This window comes from Camarhynchus parvulus, chromosome 3 (genome assembly GCF_901933205.1).
Source record: "Camarhynchus parvulus chromosome 3, STF_HiC, whole genome shotgun sequence".
Taxonomy (NCBI): Eukaryota; Metazoa; Chordata; class Aves; order Passeriformes; family Thraupidae; genus Camarhynchus; species Camarhynchus parvulus.
This window is the reverse complement of record NC_044573.1, coordinates 59,920,448-59,941,723: the sequence shown is the minus strand read 5'-3', so window position 1 is coordinate 59,941,723 and position 21,276 is coordinate 59,920,448. Positions and strand designations below refer to the sequence as shown.

Genomic DNA, 21,276 nt, shown 5'->3' with positions numbered 1-21,276 from the left:
CATAATACAATGAATGATTAGTAAGCCCCAAACCTCATCAGCCCATCTTTTCAAGAAGTTGACACAGAGAGAATTTGAAAATCGGAGAAAATTATTTCACTGGTATGGGAGAGAAAACATAGCCAGAGGATTCCTATTTCCAGTCTTAATTAGACTCCTGAAGAAAGGGAGTATTTTACTCTCTTTCCCCCACAGAAAGCTGAGAAAACCAATAGTTAGGCATGCCTAGTAGAGTAGCAAGCAGCCTTCAAGAAAAAAGAAGAGCAGAACAAATCATCTGTCCCAGACTAGCAGTTTCTGTTCCCCAAGTAAGGTTGGGAAGAGTCCAGTTTCTACCTTCTCTGGAGATGATTTAATTGCTATTCCTCTTTTCCCACACCTCCAATACCCACTTACTACCTCTTCTGCTTCAGCATCCTCCTCCTCTCATCCTGTCCCAAAAGCCACCTCTTCCTCACCTACTACTGAGATGAGCATTTTAAAGCCTAACCCCATTCTTCCATGGATGTGTTTTGTGGTCACTGACAAGTCTCCTGTCTTTTGCCTTGCAGATGAGTACTCAAAGTCATGCTCAGCTCTGTGTCTGTCAGACTACACAGGAATGAGCAGCAGCAACAGCCAGGGACCTCATGAGAACAGAGGCAGTCCAGTAATGTTTTTTGCAGAAGAAGGAATACAACAGAATGAAATGTAATCATTTGTGCTGGCAAACAATTCAGCTGTTGTGCAAATTACCTGTCTGTTAATTTGCTAGTAGCGAAAATTGTAGTTCAAAATGTGGTTAGATTTGGTCATTGAAGTGTCTAGAGTAAGAGCAGACTTCTATTATTTTACCCAGTGTATGAGCACACAAAGAATAGCCCGGTCCTCTGAGGCATGAAAAGAACAAATTAGAATGAGGATAAAAGAAATAACACAGATAGTGAACTTGCGGTTGCAGCGGTTTGTCTAATGCAAAGGGCAGATTAGGCCTTTATCAAGGATCTCATAAGAAAAAAAGGAGTTCTGAAGACTGCAAATACGTTCAGAAAGACAGAGACTAGGGCTCATTTAAGATCAATGAGCCCAGCTCTTCACTCTCAGAGCGGCTATCCCCAGAGTAACCTAAATAGGAGCATTGCTCATTCGTGCCAGTATGCGCGCAGTGAAAGGATACATGAGCCCATGGCATGCAAAAGAGCTCATGGCAAAGGAAATGGAAAAGAGCATCAAAGCAAATGATCTCTTTGCATTAGCGCTGGCAAGAGAGCACTGTACATACAATGTAAATACAGGGTCAACTTCCTGGAGACCTGTGGATATTTTTATTGAATTAAGTCAAAGGTGGCGTGAAAAAGATCATCTGCAATTCAGTTCTGTGCTTCGTTCAAGAGATGGGGGCAAGCCATGTTTCATGTACAGTGTTTCAGTTAGATCTTAGAACGTGTATGTAATAAAGTGAAAAGGGAAAAGGTCAAGAAAGAGCAAGAGACTGGGAAATTTTGACTCTGCAGAGCAGAATCATTCATCAGCTAAGAACTAAACTAGAGAAATGACAAATTTATGTCTTATCAAATAGCTCTTGAATACATAAGAGCACATATACAGAGAAAAACAGGAAAGTGGTGCTCCCTGTTGGGCTAATAAGAAGTGTCATTATGCCCCTCTTCAGTGCTGCTGTTCAGTAATACCCATCATGTGGAGGATAATAATGATAAATTTCAGCAAAATGAACTCTGAATTTATTTTTCAAGTGAAATAACCCAGTTTTCTAGAACACTGGTTGGGAGAGTTCATAGCTATGCATGAAAATTGTAGTGATTAGATCGAATTTGAAAATGTGCTTAGCAGGGCAACAGCATCCAAATGCCAGGTTGTAAAACTGATCACTTGAATGCAAATAAATCCCAATTCACCAGGTTCAAGCATTTGAAATCACAATCTTTCTGTTCTAACAGTTGGAACCTTCAACATTAATAAATTTCGGATTACTTTTATCACTCTGTTGTGTTGGATATTTTGGGATTCAGATGTTCAACCTCATCTGCCAATCAAGATTTAGAATATATTTCTATCGGTGTATGAATTTTAGAGATAGAAGAAATTTTAATAATATCAGAGAAACTTGGATTACAAGAAAAATACCAAGTATCTTGAGAGTTCAGAGGAGAGTCATATTTCAATATCTCTAGATAGCTACAGATAATTAAAGGGTCTTTGATCTCTATGTCTGGGCCCTACTAGTGCTTGAAAATGGCATTCCAAAAAAGTCTTTTAATAAGTGGTTATAGAAACCATTCTGATTCACAGGATAAGAAAAACATGAAGGTAAATTGAGGATCTATTTGGGGGGGGGGGGGAATTATATACACACAACTATTTCAGAGAGAAATCTGTATTTTAGAGATGGCAAATAAAGGCATAGCAGAAGGTTTTTTCTGTAGAATTCAGATGAAACATTTCATTCCCATGGACTTTTACATTTCATTTGTTTCAATAAGTGTGTCTTGTCTCCCTCTGCAGAAAAAGCACGTCCCAGCTTGGATACTGGCATAACCTAAACCCTGTACACGCACGTGCACACTCTGGCATCCTCAGCAAGACTTTAGAAGAGCATCAATGGGGTTATTAAGTCAAGCACGCAAACACTAGAAAACACTCATATTATGTTCCCCATGCAGCATCAATTTAATTTCCCATGTGCTTTCAGTACACTACAGTGCTAATTAAATATTTAGGCTGGGTTTTTTTTTGTACAAAACTGTAGTCTCATTCAGTCCATTAGCTAGACTAATGGCCAAAGTGAGTCCTGGGCATGATCTCAGACTCTTGAAGTCTGTTGTGTTCTGTGTGTGCTCTGTACCAGTGTTCCCTTTAGGCGTCTGCCCCACAACTTCTCCCCCAGAATCACTCCCACTCCCACTGCCCTGCTCATGCAGTTCTCCAGCTTGCTCATCTCCTCTCACCAAGGAGCTCCCATTACCTCTGCAGCCTGCAAGGCTCCCAGCATAGGAAATGCCCTACTTGCAAACTTGTGGGTGGGTGGGGTCTTCCTGTGCTGCTGAAACCACCCACACCTGCCTCCACTCTCTGATCTTTGCATGGAAAATCTGCATCCTTCTGTCCTGCTCTGAGATCAAAACTTCTTCTACCATTTTCCTAACACAGTTTGTCTCCTCCACCTCCTACACTTGGGATACTCACATAGGAGACACACTTCTCCCTCTGTGCTTTATTCACTTCCCGGTTCAATGCTGCTGGGCCCTAGCAGTGGAGGAACTGAGATGAGAGCCAAATTCAGAAATTAATAAATATGACACATGATGAACTACTACTGGGTTCAGTACTTGGTCAGCTCTCCTTAACAAGGTAACATGGAGAGGAAAGATATCGTTCAAGTATCATATCTTGAACCATAGATATGGTTCAAGTACTTCAAGGGAAAGTATGGTTCAACAAGTCAGTACCACATGCCAAATTGCAGAAAACCACATCCATGCCCCTCTAATCCCATTTCCAAGCCACTCTGGCCATCTTAGAATGAATCAATAAAACAAAAGCAGTATTGAAAACAAAGTATTGAAAATATTTTGTACTCATAATAATAAAATACAGGTGTAGTAATGGTAAATACATCATAGTTTAAGAACACAACAAGGAAGATTTCAGCTCAAAGTTTGGCAAAGTCATAAGTAAACGAAAAGAAGATTTTTGTTGTAATTCTTACCCCAAGGGACTCCAAGTGTAGAAAGCATTACAACAAAACTTTATATAATATTAATAACTTCTATCCAGGTTTGAGAAAGGACTGTAAGAGAGTTGGTATTTAAAAACTAGTTGACTGTGTCTTGTACCATCTGATAAAACTGTGTTCTTGACAGTTGAGTTGCAACCTCAAATATGAATCAAGACAGCAAATCAGTAAAATGAACAAAGGTGATTACTCAGGGCTATAATTTCTCAAAAACATGTATTCATGAAATACTATACCATGAAAATTTAGTGGTAATTCCACTTTGGCTGAAAACTGGCTGACTTCATTATTCTCACAGATACTTGCTATGAGTTTATTAATTTTGAAGCCAATAACTTTAATGACATCTTCTGTTGAGAGGGAGAATTCATTTCCAAACATCTCATAGATGGAGTCTGAAAAGAAATGCAAAAGGAAAGAAAAACATTATTTAGCTTTTCCTTGCTTTGTCACGTGTCTTTACCTCTTTAAGTGAAAAAAAATTAATAAACTATAAGAAATAATACTTATCTTGTGATAATTAGCCTAATTTTCTCTTACCTCTTCAGGGTCATGAGAAAAACAATCTTGTGGCTTCAATGACCAATCAGCTCTATGTTTACATGGTTCTTAAATGCATGCAGGGCGAACAAGGTCTGAAGAATCTATATTTCCAAATTATTAGACCAGAATAGGTCAAGGTAGAGCATAGGATTACCTGGGTTGTCAGGAGCTGTCTCCTGAAACCAGCAGGCAGTGGATCTCAGGCACTACAGGTGCCTCTGCGCAGCACAGGGCATAGCATACCCCATAGGAAACAACAAACTAGAGCAGGAGACAAAAAACCCACAGAGCCTTGAAGGTACCCAGGGAGATGACAGGAGACATCTAAGTGCAACCAGCATTTGAGTTTCCTGTGGTTACAGAAGAACTGAAGAAAGTACAAGAAATTGGAAAATTGGCAAGTTGTCAATGGCAATCCCTGTCCCGTGTTGAAATGAGCATATTGATTCAGACCTGACAACAAAAAATTCCTTTTCTATCTGTCATGTTCAGAACTTTGAGAAAAGGAACAAAGCAATCCAGCCAAGTGTTTCAGCACTTCCTCAGCAAAACCTGGAACTGCATTTTGTCCCACCAAAACCAATCCTCCCTTCTCCATTCTAGTTGTGGTCAACCTTTACTGATTCAGAATCAGATGCACAGGGAGAAGAATAAAGACATAAAACCTCAAAAGTCAAGTTATGAAGAAGATGGAAAATTCCTCCTGGTCTCTGCAGGAGATTAGCAGAAGCTTTGGGGCATGGGATAAATTAACTATATATAAAGGCAATGCAGTGAACACATAGTGTTCCATTTGTACATAGAATTGCATTGAACACAGAACATCAGAAATGTTGACTTTAATACTAGCTTCCATTCTTCTGTGCATTTCCTCCCAAGAACTAACCAAGATCTGTCCCAAAGCAATGTGGACATGTCCTTTCTGAAATCTCATCTCAAAATTTCATTTCCCTTGTCGTGAGAAACATTGATCTCATTTCCACTCCCAGTGCATTGGTGAGCGTATTTATTTGCTCTCCTATCAATATTGTTCAGCTACTTAAAATACTTTCTTTCTCATTTCCATTTTTCCCTTCCCCAAAGGGTTCTCAGGGTTAATTTTGCCCTTTGCTTTATCTCCTCTGAGAAGATAGATTTTTTCTTCACACAATTGCTCTAAGCCCTTAGTTATATCTTGTTCAAAGTCCCGTCTTTTTTTTTTTTTTTTTTTTTAACCTGGGTAAGCAGAATGGTATCAGGCAATGAGAAATATTTAAAACTTGACCTCTGGCTACATAGTTACAATCAATAATTGAGAAGGCCAGTACTGAAATATCATTATTGCTGGCAGAACTTCCTTCCTTGAAGAGCAACACTCTTTACAACTCTCCTTGTAGTTGGTGGGGATGGTGGGGAGAAAAGAAAAAAAACCAGCTTACCTTTTTTCTTTTTTCCACCCAGGTGCCATACCAAAAAACCCCAACTATTAGCTAACTGCTCTTCCTGGTGTTCATTCAAGAACAATTCCAGTCCTGAATATAGCCTGGGCCAAAAAGCATCACTTACTGAGTCTAGGATCTATTTATTAACTCTGCTGCAGCATCCGCAAATGACAAGTGCTTGACTATCTCCTAGACCTCAAGAGAAGTCACTGGGAGCCCAGTCTGAGCATAACTTATTCTTGTTTTATCCTAAACCTACTCAAAACCTCAATAGAGCACCACAAAACAACAGGAGAATGATGGAGAGTAACGCTGAGCAACTGGATACGTGTGTTCTTTTGTGAATACATGTCCAGACAAACCTATTGGTTGCTCGTGCAATGCTCTCAACAATTGAGATGGACACCAGAAAATCCTTAGCTTCCCTGAAGAGGATGTAGGCTTTTTACCCTCTGGAGAACTAATCTTGATTGAAAAAATAAAGTAAAAAAACATCTGGAAGATGCTTTTCACAGGCTGGATGGGACAACATCCCCTGGTTTCCCTTGCTGAGGATCTGATACAGGTTTAAGATTTCTGCTGTGCTTAGATTCCAAACTTACACAGCAGGCTTCCTGCTGCACACCAGGATGATGACTAACTCAGAGGTATTCTGGATTATAGTGCCACACAAATATCAACCAGTGCCAGGTGAAGAAAAGTGCTGTTTAAGCATGCATTCAACAATTCTGGTACTGAGCAGAAGACCAAGAGAGCTGCTGCTCTTTAACAAAAACGAACAATCTGGTTTTCTTACTGTAAAAATAGTGCACAGTTTTTTGCTCTGTTCAGTCCCTTAGCAATTCAACACAGACTAACTCAGCTGTCTCTGTGGAAATTGCTACAGCTCCCATCAGGAGGCTGGCTGCTGCTAATACTGATCATGAAGTGCCATGTCTCACTTTTTTAATACTCCAGGTATTTTAATACTCATGTTTTTAATACTCCAGGTGTAGTGACTCCACCATTTCCCTGGGCAGCCTGTTCCACTGCTTCTCTCCAGTTCACTCTTTCAGTGAACATTTTTTCCCCAATATTTGAGAAGAGAGTCCCCCTGGCACAACTTGGGGTTGTTTTCCCTTGCTATGTCACTGGTTGCCTGGGGGAAGAGAACAACCCTCACCTCACCACAGCCTCCTTTTAGGTAGTTTTAGAGAATGATAAGGTCTCCTCAGCCTTGTTTTCTCCAGGCCTAAATTCCCCAGCTCCCTCAGCTGCTCCTCCTAGGATTTCTGTTCAATACCCTTCACCAGCTCCTTTTTACTTCTCTGGGCATGCTCCAGAACCTCAATGTCTTTCCTGTCATTCTTTCACCACCACTCTCTGGGCTTGGCCATCCAGCCAGTTTTATATCCAGTGATGAGTACACTTGTCCAAGCTGTGGGCTGCCACTTTCCCAAGAGAATGCTGTGGGAGACTGTGCTAAAGGTTTTCCTGAAATCTGAGTAGGCAACATCCACAGTCTTTCCTTCATCTACTAAATGGAGCAGTTAAGGGGCTAAAGGTCTCCAAAAACCGTTATTGAAGAATATTTAATGACCATTTCAGTCTATATCTGCCACAGAGTGATTCCACAAAACCCCCCAAGAAAATTAAAATCAAGGGAGGTCATTGTCCTACCATCAAAGAAATTAACATGTGTACATAATCCGCTGGCAAACAAAATGCTTTGCAATACCACCAGTAAGGACCACAGGATAGTAAATTTCTTTTGCAGAAGAGAAGTTGGAGAGATAGATCATATAATAATGGAATAATGGAGGTATATATGCCACCACATTTTCTATCTAAGATATCAGAGACCAACTTTCAACAGCTTATCAATAGTAAAGCATGTATTACCAGATTTATTTGAAACAGGCCAAGAAGTTGAAAGATTATGAGGATGAGAGGTGGGGTGGATGATTGCTAGCTGTCTGAGACCATGATTGCAGAAGTCTCATTTTTATCAATACTAGGATTTAGAAAAAAAAAATTAAAATCTGCCAGCCACATTTTTGGGGGTACATTTGCACATACAGTATTGATTTCAATTACACATTTGTCTGCAACTAGATTGCTTTGGCCCTGATTTTAGCCCTTGCTTGGCAGTTTGCCTGGAATAATACAATGAAGATTATATTCAGACAAGAAAAATGTTACCTAGGCAATTGCAGCAAATATTTGTGCTGGTAAAAGGGAACCAGGGAAACTGCATAGCTTTCAAAAAGGATAATAAAAGTACTTTTTCCTTTAGAAACCATGATAATTAATCTTAAAACATTTTGAAAATTCCCACTTTGTGACAATGTGACCCTGAGAGATTTTACTTCAGCTGTGTAATGTGGACCCCTCACACAATACATTGAAAAATAAAATTTTAATTAAAATGCACCTTTTCACATTTATTTGTTGTTGCTCAACAATAACTTCGTTTTTCCCGCTCAAGTCACAGAGAAAATGTAACTCTTTGAAAATGTAAATCAAATAACCTCGAGAACAGAATCTTTTGATTTGAGAAAGATGTACGCAATGTAATGCAAAAAACCCCCCAAACCAACATTTTAGCAGAACCCAGAATAAAGCAGCTTATTTACAGTGATCAAACAATGCCCCTGAAGGCTGTAATTAAAGAGCTTGTTGCCTTTGAAATAACCTGTTCTGAAATGTTACTTTGTTCAATAAAAACCACATTTATATCCTTTCATAAGCTCATCTCTAGTTCGACAATCTGTGTTATCAACCACCCTGATCAGATCAAAGCAAGCATCATGATCGGTTCAGTATCTTTTCCCTGCATCTTTCCTAAAATGTTAAGCCACACCGCCATCCTCCCTAACATAAGCCCTTTATTTGATTTATTTCTCATTATAGGTACAAGAAGAGCACTTTTGTATTAAAAACAGCAGTATAAAATATAAATACAGTGAATGCCTGAGATGGCTGATATCATTCTTAATGTCAGGGCATCTGACAGTACCACTGAAATAAACATTTTATAATACAAGGTGAAACAATGAAATATCTCAGTAATATGTCCCTTTTTCTTCCCAGCAGCTTGGAGCTCCGTTGGTGACTGCTCTCGGAGTGAACGACTCACTGCCACTGATAGAAACGGCTGCCAGTCAGGGCCGGGAGTAAACAGCAGTGATACATCACTGGGATGGAGCTCCTTCCTGCCAAGTGCCTCCGGGCAGTTTAGCATGAAGGGCCAGGGAGAGCGATGCAAACGAGACAAAAGACTTGACTAAGGTGGCACAGAGGATTATTCAGCAGCGGTGAAGCCCAAGCCCAGGCTGGCTGACTCCCAGTCTTGCAGCCTGTCTGATACAGGGTGCTGCTAAGCACTTCCAAGTATCCCCCTCTTTTTTTTTTCTTTTTTTTTTTTTTTTTAACAAAGACCAAGCTTTTTTCCCAACAAAACCAAATCACTTTGGAGGCCAAACACTAGGCATTGACTGCCTAGTCCCATGAGCTTGAATCTTTGAAGGCAAATATTTTCTCTTTCATGTCTCAGTAACACTCACTGAATTCATTGCAGCTGGCAGGCTGAGCAGTCTTTGAAAGGAGATCCAAAGAACCAGGAACCTGGCTGCTTAGTGGGGAGATGAAAGATCCCCCTACATCTCCTGAAAGAGTAGAACTTTGTCCCAATGTCCTTTTCCCAGTGCTCTTTTCTCTATTAAGTTGTCATCAGCTGCCCATATGGGTGCTGTCTTCACTATCAGAGGTGACTCTGTTTCAGGGGCTGGTGAAAAGGTTCTGCTTTCACATAAAGGCTCCATGCCCTGGTGCAGCCATTCAGCCAGAATTACAATAGCCCATTCTCCCCTACAACATAGCTCAGCTGAAATCACAGTTTTATTATGGCTCCTGCAGGCTCCTAAAGTAATATGAAGGGCATAATGGATCTATAATTAGTGTCGATAAAAAAGGTATCATTCTTTATGGGCATTATTTGAGGGCTAGCCAATTGTTCAGAGTTTATACTCTTTGGCAAGAAAAGAGATCTATTTTAAAGTTTTAAGGAGGAGAGTTTTGCTTAATCATTAAAATCATTTTATATTCTGATTAAGCAGAAAGAAAAGCAAACAATTTCTGATGGGGAGACATTAGGTAGCTTTTTTTTTCCAGTCAAATACCTCCTGAGCAAAAAAGGTGCTCAGCAGTCTGCTGAATTTCCCCCACTAAACTCAAATAATCCAATGCCTTGTAGGAAAGAGGCTGGAAATCATGCATAATGATAGACAAAGAAGGAAGCATGCCCCAGCTTCTCTCTCTAACCCCAGGCTGTGAGAGTGGCTGCAAACAGGATAAACCACCTGAATGGCTTTTATCCACCCCTCCCTTCCTAACCCCAGAAGGTGCCCCCACTGAGAGCAGGTGAGCCCAGCTCCCCAGTGCCCACACAGCGCTCCAGATGCCCGAGGACGGCAGTGGTCATGAAGGCAGTGTGAATTTGAGTGGAAGATCCTTTGTCAAGTGACAGAGCAACTTATTGGGCTTTCAAAAACCTCTTCTCTCTTTAACATATCCTAAGCAACAAAAATCTTTAGGTTTGATCATTTTGGGATGCAAATCTTCCAAAAGACTCTACGCAAAGATGCATTTGACCTAGATCATACCTACTTAGGCTGTGAAGGGTCTGATTTTTGCCAGCACGAAACCATCAAAAAAACAAAAGCCATTAAGATTTATCTTTTGCTGTATAAAGTCAAACTTTAAATGTCAAGTGCTTTGAGCCATTTCAATCATAATGGACTTTAAAAAGAAATTACTTCTGAGGTTTCTGATTTATTACTTTCCTGATAAGTTTATGACCATTTTTTTTTAATAAATGCATCCTTCTGATTCTCGTCTATCCAGAGGTTCACACGCTGCATGTGGCACAGAACTTTATGCATGCAGCACCCACTATAATGGAAAGAGCAAGTAAAACCACAGCTCCCAATTTGACCTTTTATTTGGGTTTACCCAAATGAGTCAGAATTACTACAGCATTGAAGAAAATGCCCAAACCTGGTTTTGAACAGCATTAGTCACTGTTATAGCTGGTCATGATTTATTTAGATTTATTCATTTTCTTTACAGCATTAATTACTTTGAATTTAATATGTTTATTCACATATATGTTCAACAGAAAACTACATTTTGTTGGACGAGTTCAGGAGGGCTGCTCAAACTGAGTTGCAGGATCAGATCAGAGTGTTGAGCACTTCACAGGTACAGTCCAGAACTGGAAACATGTTTAAGCATTTTCCCCTACTGAGATCAGAACATGATACCCCTTGTGCAATTTTTGTGTGTCCAAGGGAGCTAACCAGAAACAGTGGACTTGGACAAATGCCATGTTCCTTCATGAACACATCACCAGGTACTTGAAGAAAAAGTTTTGTCCCAAAAGTCCTGTAGCTCAGAAGCGGTGTGTGGTCATGGTCTTGTGTATCGTGGGATGTTTACCCCAGGATCTTCCCTCCTGTGCAATTCAACATAGTTGTCCCTTCTTCTTTCCAGAGCCTGAGTTTGTGAAAACTATCTTGGTACTTTTATAGGCTTTTTAGAGGTTTGTGGGAAGGGAAACAGGGCCCCTCCTGCTGCAGACCTCCTCCTCCTCCTCACATCCCTGGAGCCCAAGTGGAATGACAGCTGAGGAGCTCTCTGCTACAGGACACCAGCACATTGAGGGAGCTTCAGCAAGACAAGACAAGGAGTTGACCCCTGCATTGAGACAAACCAGGCAATTTGGGTATTCTTCCTACCTCCTGTGTCATCCACAGGGAGGCCCAAAACTGAATGTCACAGAAAGAAAATCCCCTCAGAGGAGATCCTCAAATCAGCTTCACCCTGAGTGCCAGCTACCCAGGGTCAGAGTTTTCCTCACTGTGTCTGGATGAGTCATTCTATTAAGGGCAGCAGTATGAATAAAATGAGCAATATTTGACCCAAAAAAGTCAGGGTTTGTTCTCACATCCACTGAAGAACACTTTCTTTCTTGTTTAGAATAAAACAGGCATTTGAAACAGCTTGAACAAGGGCAGGAGAGTTTCAGTGGTTTGTATTAATAGAGAAAATTTACCAATATGCTCCAACTAGTGACCACGAAAAAGAATCCAAACTATTTGGTACACTGGCTGTACTTGAGGCTCTTGCTCCTACTTGCTCAATCAAGAGGAACAGAAATAACTGTATTCAAAGGAAACTACCCTTCCACTTTTTGTTATGTTTATCTATCTTTAAAAAATCTTCTCTATCTCACAAAAAAAAAAAAGACACAAATTAGTAAATGAAAGCACTGTACCACAAGTTTCACCAATTTCACAAGCAGTTCTCCCTTGGCATATACTCCACTGAGAATCACCCAGTAAATGCAGAGAATGATAATAATTTTTAATGATACTTCACCTCTAAGAAATACAGCCCTAACTATCTTCATCAAAGCTGTCTTATGGTCAGCTTCTGTTTAATTCTTTTGTTGCTTTTTGTAAGAAACAGTAGTTTTATTGATCCTGAAGAGGCAGTTTGCTTGTTTTATTCATACATATTATAGACTGCATATCCTAGCCTTCATCAACTCATTGGCTTATCATACTTGACGAGGGAGAAGGATTTGTTCTCTCTAGGTTGGCTTAGAAACAGTAAAATAGTTCTACCCTATGTGATCATTTTTGAACTGTTAGTGTTGAGAGATATTTCTTGTTGAAATTAGGACTCAGGGCAGCTGAGTTTGGATAGATGAGGATTCCTTTTGCATTCAGCTTGCCTAGCTACAATAACAGGGTTAACAAAACCTTTTGAACTCTGTTGATGATCAGCAGAGCCCATCACTTTCCTGAAATGCTTGCAGAAATGCATGCTGGAAAGATGCCATTTTCCACTCACAGAAGCAGAGAGAGTGAAACCAAAACTGCAGAGACAGCAAGCGAATGTGGATACGCAGCCAGCAAGAGGAACCATGAGTCATGTTGTTTAGAGTTGACCAAAATTACTTTTGAAATGGAACTATTCACCCAAGGGTTTTGTTTGGCATTGCCTCTCACACAGCTGTCAGAGAGCACCAAACATCCGTCTAGAGGAAGAATCCCAACCTGTCAATTCTAAGAATCTTTAGATCCCTTAAGTCTGGAAGGACATTAACCAAGGATGTACTTGTGACCCTACAGTTGTCTCTTGCCAATATTTCCTCCCTGCACAGATCTGGCACTTTTCTGAATCCCAGAGACTGGAGTACTACAGCTACAGCACGCTGCCTCCCTGCATACCCAGCCTGCAGAGGTGGAGGCTGCTGGCTTAGAGTTCTCTTCTCCTCAGAGGAGGAGCACAGAGTTTCCTGTGTTTCACAGGCCTGTTTAAAACAGGGTATGTCCTGGAACTCCAATTTACACAACAAACATGCTGTTTTCAAATAACTGAACTGCAGAGCAGAGCTACAAACTCTCCCCATGCTCTGGCAAGTTCCAACCCCTGAAGAAATGGGGGAATTCCATTACTGATGTATGCGTGTAGGTGGGGCAAGAATGGGAAGACTGTGGGTAGACTAATGACAACAAACACCAACAGAAGAGGTACTTGAGAGGTTCTTCCTTTTTCACGATTAAAATTGGTGCTTTTTACTGTTTTGCCATTGGTTAAAGTAAGCCTGCAAAATATTAAATTCATTACCCATAAAATAATTATATTAGTATTAAAACAGACAAAATTTTTGCAACATAAAAATGAAAGCCTACACTTGCATGCTATCTGTAAAAATCAGTGGTCAGACAGTACTTACTTCACTAAGTATCAATATTTACTAAAATGTTCAAAGAAAGAGATTTGATCAATCAAATCAAGTTCCCAATGGAGTTTCAGCAATTTAATTTTTTAATAGCATATTTTAATGAGCTATTAAATTATCACGTACTTCAGTCTGAACCATAGTTCCTTTCTAATCAGTGCTGATTACCAAGTTATTTGTATCTGGCAGACTTGTTTCATTTTATAATCATCCTTCCTATTCCCTTCAGAGATTCAACAGTGCAGTCCAGTTTCTGTAGCAAGGACTTTACAACTGCAGAGTCCAAAGCAACTGCAGCAACTGACAGGCATCCCTGGCATTTGCAGAACTACCATCCCCTTTCATCTGTGTTTCTGTTTTCAAACCAGGGTTGACAATAATTTCTTTGCTTCTGTATGGACTTTTGATGATGATGAAAAGCATTTTGGAAGAACTCAGGGCTGGAGCCAAAGCAGAATAGAAACATGGAAGTGTGAACAAGCACCTCCAACCTTGGCTGTTCTTCCTAGAGGCAAACTGGTAAGGCTTCAACCAACCCCAAAGTCCAAGTGTAGCATGAAAATCACTGATATCATTCAAGGAAAATGCTTTCCTCTTCTTCATGCCCAGAACAGAGAGATAAACAGCAACAGAACTTCCTGAGAAAGGTGTCTAAAACACAGTATTCTCTACCAACGGCAAAAGTTCAGTTGCTCAGAGCTTTTCCAGCTGAAAGTATTCCACATGGAAGCAGGGTCTATAAAGTTGTGTCCATTTGCAGTTTGGGGAGCTACAGTTAAGTACATCACATTCCAGTAGTATCAGCAGAAACATAATTTTTTTATAGGCCAGTAGAGAGACTAATGGTAGAATGAGTGCACACAGCATATGTTTTCTGCTTGCTCTCCACTGGGAACAGTAGCAGGCAGGCTTGGGTATGAAAGGAGAGACCTAGATCGTATTTGGTGTAATATGGATAAAGAAGCAGAATGGATTCTTTCAGAGATGTTGCCTTGCCAAGGGCAAGTAAATTTCCACTCTCTCCCTGGAGCTTGACTTTGCTGCTTCTAATAAAAATACCTCACCACATGGAAAACATTCATCCTCACAGAGCATTCAACTTTTGCTTATGCTTCCAGAGGTACTGAAGATCTGTCAGGAACTGTAAGGCTAGTTTGCAAGTCCTATATTTATAAAATCATTAGACCTAAGTGCAGTGTGTAGAAAATGCTTCTTCCAATAGAGTAAATGGAGAGTTTCATCCCCACAGCACACAGAGCACCAGAGAAGAGCAGTGAATCAATTACACCGTGTTGTCTTATTATCAAGTATCTTGCTGTAGCCTTCTTTGGTTGGCTGATACAGCTTTGAGGTGACAGCTCTAATGGATGTAACAGACCATCATTTACTCCATTAGCCATTCTATGTACCTGCCTATGCTATGTTAAGGAACCTTGCCCTTTTTTTTTTTGGGGGCGGTTCTGAAGAGGGGAATATACATTAACATTTACATGTATAAAAATTCTTCCTATTTTAAATCCTTACACAGGAAAATTAAGTATCCCTTGTGATTGATCAGTTTCAAATGATCACATGTAATGCTTTAACAACTGATCTTTTCCCTTACTATCTGCAGGTTGTGCTGAGAATGGTTACAGATTCCTGTGAAATCCCCTTCCACAAAAGCACTTAGCTGACCAGGCTGCCTGTGTAGCCATTTGGGAGCTATTACAATCAGTGCACAAATGCTCAGATTTGGTCCCAGCAGCCAGAGCAATAAACCCATGTTCCCTGCCAACAGGCCTGCCGTTACCCACACTGTGATTGATGGTGGACTGCATGGGGTAAGAGAGATCAAAAAGGTTGGTGCAGGGGCAGAGGGATCTGCCTGAGGAAGGACTTAAGAGTGGTTGTCCTAATGGAAACTTGAAGTGCTCAAAGTGGCCCATTCTCCTGTTTAGCAATATAACAGGAATTACTCCAGACTCTTTTTGAAGCACTAGTCTTTCAACAGAAAATGTAACATAAATCATAATGCAATCACAGAACAATGTGTTCACCCCAGCTTCCAGGTACAGAAGGAAGGAAAATATTCAGGAAAGATCTGACGCAGACAGAGAGCTCAGGGAAGAAGGGAAAGAAAGGGACTGAGGGCCTGGCCTGAGGAGACCTTTTGTAGCCCTAGATCCTGAAAACCTATCTGGCACCGAGCGCCTTGAGCATCTCAATCTTCCTCTGAAGCAAAGAAGAAGAGGAAACCACAGAAGCCTACTACAGGACATCGGTGTTCCTAGATACTTGCAAGTATTTTTTGGGATATGGTGGCTGTGAGAGCAAGGAGCCAAGCAGAATAGATCAGTCTTGCTTGTTGTATAAACAAGAGACTTGTGCATGGCTGTCAGAGTTGCAGCTGCTGCGCTGGTGGGACACGTATGAGAACAGCTGAGAAGCCACCAGGAGCAGAGGACAGGAAGAGGTAGTGCTGCTGAAGGCCAAAAAAGCACCAGAGCAGCTGTCACTTTTTAATGCTAATATTCTCAGGAGCACATACCACCTCCTCCCAAGGCTAATCAACAGCTAATAGACTTTTTCTTTCACATGTGAAGAATTGCTGCAGAGTGGTCTGTGTGCTTACTCACCAGTGTTTTGCTCTTCAGGAAAATTAAAGGGTTTAGACAGCATAGAGAATCACAAGCTGAAATACTCTGGCTAAAAAAATGTACTGGTATAAGTTTTACCATCCATGAGCAGTAGGATGCAGACTGCAGGAACTCACAAACATGCAGACAGCTGGGCTACCATCATTTTATCATAACATTTTTGCATATATACATATATAAATAGTTTAAAAGATAAACTTGAACAGGCCACATAGCAAAGTTCAGAATAACAGTATTTTCAAAAGTTTCTGGTTGTTTTAGCTAAGTTTATTTCCCAGAACACTTTTTCTATATATCAATATTATTCATAGGTAGCTTCCAGGGCAGCCAGGATGAGCAATCAGGCGCACATGGACAGTACTCTACCATCACAAATTCAAATGCCCTTTCCCATCTCCTTTCTGCCCAAAGAGGCTGTTGTCATGGAGGGAAAAATCACCCACTCTGGCCACAGCTACTGATTGCCAGTCAGACTCTGACCACCTCCCCTCTCCTTCTATGGTGCAGCACAGAAATACTTAGATTGATGTAAAGATAGATGTTGTGGATCCCAAAGCGGGTGTTTGGCTGAAGCTGAAGCAGACTTCAGTTCATTTCATTAAACCCTCTCTGTTTTATTAGTTGAACCCAAGTTTTTGCCTCTCAGTGGCATGGCAGTAACTTTTTCTAGGCTGATACATGGGCTTGACATGATATCTTCACTGTCATTGAACAAAGTCTATGCCTAAACCAAGAGCAGATTTTTCCCTCTAATGCAAGTCTCTTCGACACAACATTTCAAGCGTGTTTTGTGCACAAACAGAGTACTAAAAACATCATAAAAACAGATCTGCAGCAGGAAAACCCAGTAAAGTATTATCCCTGTGTTGCTCTTGTCCAGCTCATACCAACTCCTTTGCATTGTTGCACACTTGAAGTGCCCCAAAATACAGGACAGAATTTCAGGAAAATCTTATGGTCCTTCACGGTCACTTTCCAGGCTCCCTGTTTCTTTATTTCTGAGCCAGAAGAGACCTCTCCATGGCAGACCCAGAAGTCCAAGATGAGTTAAATAAATTAACCTCTGTGAGGTGATTTGCAGTTGCTGGATTGATGGCTCTGTGTAAGTGCAAAGCAAATTCATGTCTTAGTCCAGTACTCTTTCCAGGATATGATAAGGACTAACTAGTTTCTTTTTCACTGCCAGTGAGAAGATTGAGTGCACGCTGCACCAAAGGCATTTCCAAAGCCATTCTTTGGAAACACTTATTCTTCAGCTGGTAGGAAACTGCTCGGAGACAACTCCATGAACATCCTTTCTGTGCCTCCCCCCATTCTACACTCCAGTCTGAAGGGGCACCTGATGTCAAATACAGGCTTGCAAAGCCCTGACAGAAAACATTCAATGCTCACCTTGACAATAGATGCCTGACTGGATTTGGAGGACCCTGGGAAGGGCTCTGAGGTCCAGAGAATGAATGAACTTCTGCAGGGTAGAGGCCATGGTCCGCAGCACTGTAGCATGTGGGTTTGGCACGTAAACACCAGTGAGAAGCTCTCAAGGCAGCAACACTCTCAGCCTGGTGCATGCTGTGCTCGGAAGCTCCACAGTAGAGGGGAGGAGTGGCATGGGGAGGAACTTCTGCTTCCTTCCCTCTGTGACTGCTTCCTCCCATAGGTGCAGCTGGAGCAGGGTGAGGCAGCTGATTGTCCCATCAGCTGGTTCTGGCACCCACACCCACCAAGGGTCTGTGGCAGGTTGGGAGTCATGGGAGGTTGCTGTTGGTACTGGGCTCCAAAGGGGAAAGGGAGATCTGGTACAAAATTTCATCAGTGATAGTTATTGACCCTGTGAAAAGAAGATACTGAACATCAGCCCTGCCTAGAGTGGGAAAAAACCCACCATATCTGTGTGGGGTGTTGTTGATTTGTTGGGGATTTTTCCCTGTCTTGGAACACAGCAAAATAATTTGGTGTTTGTTCACTTCAAAACCACAAATAGTCCTTGAAGAAAAGAGATGAAGCACTCTGCTGTCCTAAATATTTTATCTGAATTTAAGATATACAAATAGAATACAAATTACTTCATCCTCTAAATGGACAATTTAACACAATATTGTTATGCAATACAGTCAACATTTTCTCATGCCACCAATGATTCATGGGAATTTGATTTTGAGGTGCTTCAGCTGGGAAGGAATTTTAAGAGACAGTACCAGGTGGAAATCAGACTGCACTGGTGACAAACCCCCAGCACTGATCCCAGCTCTGCCAATCTGAGCTTGACCAAGCACTGTTGTTTCAGCAGGACTCTTCTGAAGAACAAGGCCATAGCAAATTCACAGCAGACTCAGATCATGAGGAAAACTGATGTGACTGTGATTTCATGGTTTTTTTGCATTGCTCTCCTGTCTCCCTGAGGGGTCAGGGAAAGTAGAAAGCATGACACTGTGACAAAATAGTGAGCAAGATAATCAAAGATTTATTTTCAAAAAGCTCGCTGGCTTCATTTCCTCTATATATAATATTTTGCAGAAGACAATATTATTCACATACTAAAAACTTAACAATTAAAACTCTCAAATTCTTAAAGGCAATGCACTGGCCTTTGAGGCATTGGGCTAGCTACAGAGTCTGAAAAGTTTATTAACTTGGTCTTAACAAATATTTCTCTAGAGGATGTGAAATATATTTTATAAGTGGGGAGTTTCTAGGTGCAGAACTCACTATTGCTGGTCATTAGTGCTGCAGGTGCTACAGGGAAGAGGAGTAACTGGGCTTTGAATCTAGGAGTAAAAGCCAACCTAGAGAACATGCATAGCCAACAACTCATCAACTATTTTAATACAATGCATTACTTGTTCTCCCATCCCAAGGAAACATATTAGAAATTACACAAATGTAATTTGAGAGAGAGGTGAAGAAATTACATGTATTCAGGGGTAATCAAAACACCCATATGGTAAAAAGCTGGTTCTTACAAGCACAAAGCAGGGAAATGTGGGAGTGGTTTCAGTTATTTCAGTGGGACATCTTTGTATTTTTAAGATTTTGTGTGCAACTCTAGCAATTCAAGGCCAACTTTCTTGCTCCCAAGGCTGTCAGGTATTGTGCCAGCAGCTGGCTTTATCTGTACACATTGTTTGGATCAATGGAAAAAGAGCCCCTAAGGCCATTTCTATAGTTCCTCAATTCACCTGTATTTGGCTCTTCACTTTGGTAAGACTGCCAGGAACAACGCCACAAAAGAACATTTAACATGGATGGCAAACATGCACACAAATTAATAAATGTTTTTGAAATTGCTTGAATCCAGCAAAGCAAATGCACTAATAGACATGGATTTCACACAGGAAAAATTCAGAACAAAACCTGGTTTATGTTGCTGAATCCAGCAGTCCAACAGCAGAAGGCAACTGCAACTCTGCTCCCATGGCCAACAAGCAGCATGCACTTCCAATAGGCACAGGCAGACAGACATATACAGCACCCATACACATAAATACACTGCCAGACAAACCACAGCAAGCCCCAATGGTCTCATCCAGTTCCCCTTTCTGGTTGATTGATGTATTACTGGGAAATACACATGTATGTATTTATGTAGTGGGGATCCCTCCAGCAGTTGAACTTAGGCACAGTCCACCCAATGGCCTCTGATCCTGCAGCCGCTGGGGTGTGCAAGCAGCTCTGGAGGCCCAAGGTCTCTGTAATGTGGCTGGGAATACCCTGGAAATACCTCTGGAATTCCTCTCTCTGCTGTTATTCCTCTGTGCTTCTGTGTGTGTGTGTGCAGAAGCCAGCCTTCACCACATAGCCTAACAAAATCAACCATCTTAGCTGCAAGGAAGGAACTAGAAATGCACTTGTCTGAAATTGCAATTTAAATCAGGAATGCTACCCAGTGGTCATTTTTTATCAGAAGAGTCCCCAGATCTGCTAACACAAAGACTGGTAAATGAGAGTCCCTGACCTGTTCTTCCAAATGCTCGGCAGGAGATTTTCCAGTTTGATTTGTAAGGCCAAGTGCAAAAATAATTTGCCGTCTCCAAACCATCCTTGATCTCGGAGTGAGAGATCATCAGATTGTCATCATGGACTGCTGGTAACAAGAGATCCTTTGGGGAGGTGCTCATATTGCAGACTAAATTCTTAGGAGGATCTTGATTTAGAAAAATTCCTTTTGTTTTGTCCAAGTTTCAGTTTTGAAGATTAGAACAAGCTGCTGAAAAAAATGTATGTTTACTATTCTGAGAGGAGGCAATATCTCACCCCATTCTTCCCAAACGGAAAGAACAGAGATCACAAACCTCTCCTTACCCCAGCTTCAGTTCTAAGTTATGGCATTCTTCACAAAGAGCCTGCCAGGACCTCAGTGTTGCCTCTGCCCTGTGGGAACCTGCAGGTACAGTCAGCTTGGCCACTCCAACTCTACTGCCAGCAATGGGGTGAAGGTTGAGCTGCACAGCCAAACCTACAACAGCCAAAGTGACTGTGAGTCCTCATGCAGCCACTGTGTTGGCAGCTCCAGCTGCTCTGGAAGGTGCACACAAACAGGGACCCATGCTTCCCCAGGTGGAAAAGCCCTGCTTATTCCCCAGGGCGGGGGAACAAAGAACCAGCTGTAGGGGAACGTGACAGAAAAATAGTTATGAAAAACTCAGAAAGATGGACACATAAGCAAAACACAGAAGTCTGAAAGCTATATCCAGGAATATTTTTCTACCTTGCTGATGGGTTTAATTATTCTTTTTCAGAAAGTCAGTAAAATGTTCCAAAATGTTTCAAAACAAAATAATTTCTAAACCTGTGAAGATTTGTATTATTTTTTGAGCTCAGCCCATTTGTTAGATAAATGTGGCTATTAGTTGAGCTGGTTGAAACTTTAAAATGGAAACTTTAAAACAATCCCATAAATATGAAACTAAGCATTATGTCTATAGGAATATATGCACCATTTATTGAACTTATAAACATAAGGGAAATGTATTTGATATAGCTGGCAGAATAGTAATTTCAAAGAGGAAAATGCTTTAGGGAAACTCAGAACAGTCAGGACCTGGGAGACAGTGTGAGTGAGGTTCATATGGAATGGTTGCACTATCTTTTGAATCAAATTCAAGATACTGCAGGAAATTCAATACACTTGCATACTTTTTTTCAGTGTAA

General features: G+C 41.0%; 1 protein-coding gene across 1 annotated transcript in view; it reads right to left on the bottom strand.

Annotated features, from left to right (window-relative positions):
• THEMIS (thymocyte selection associated) overlaps positions 1 to 17,611 on the bottom strand; it is a 71,009-nt gene extending 53,398 nt beyond the window's left edge. Inside the window, exons 1-2 of the mRNA XM_030946086.1 lie at positions 17,521 to 17,611; positions 3,970 to 4,128 (exon numbers count right to left, since the gene is read on the bottom strand). Coding sequence (XP_030801946.1) covers positions 3,970 to 4,128; positions 17,521 to 17,611 — 250 coding nt within the window. The remainder of the gene's footprint in view (positions 1 to 3,969; positions 4,129 to 17,520) is intronic.
• Positions 17,612 to 21,276: the final 3,665 nt, after the last annotated feature.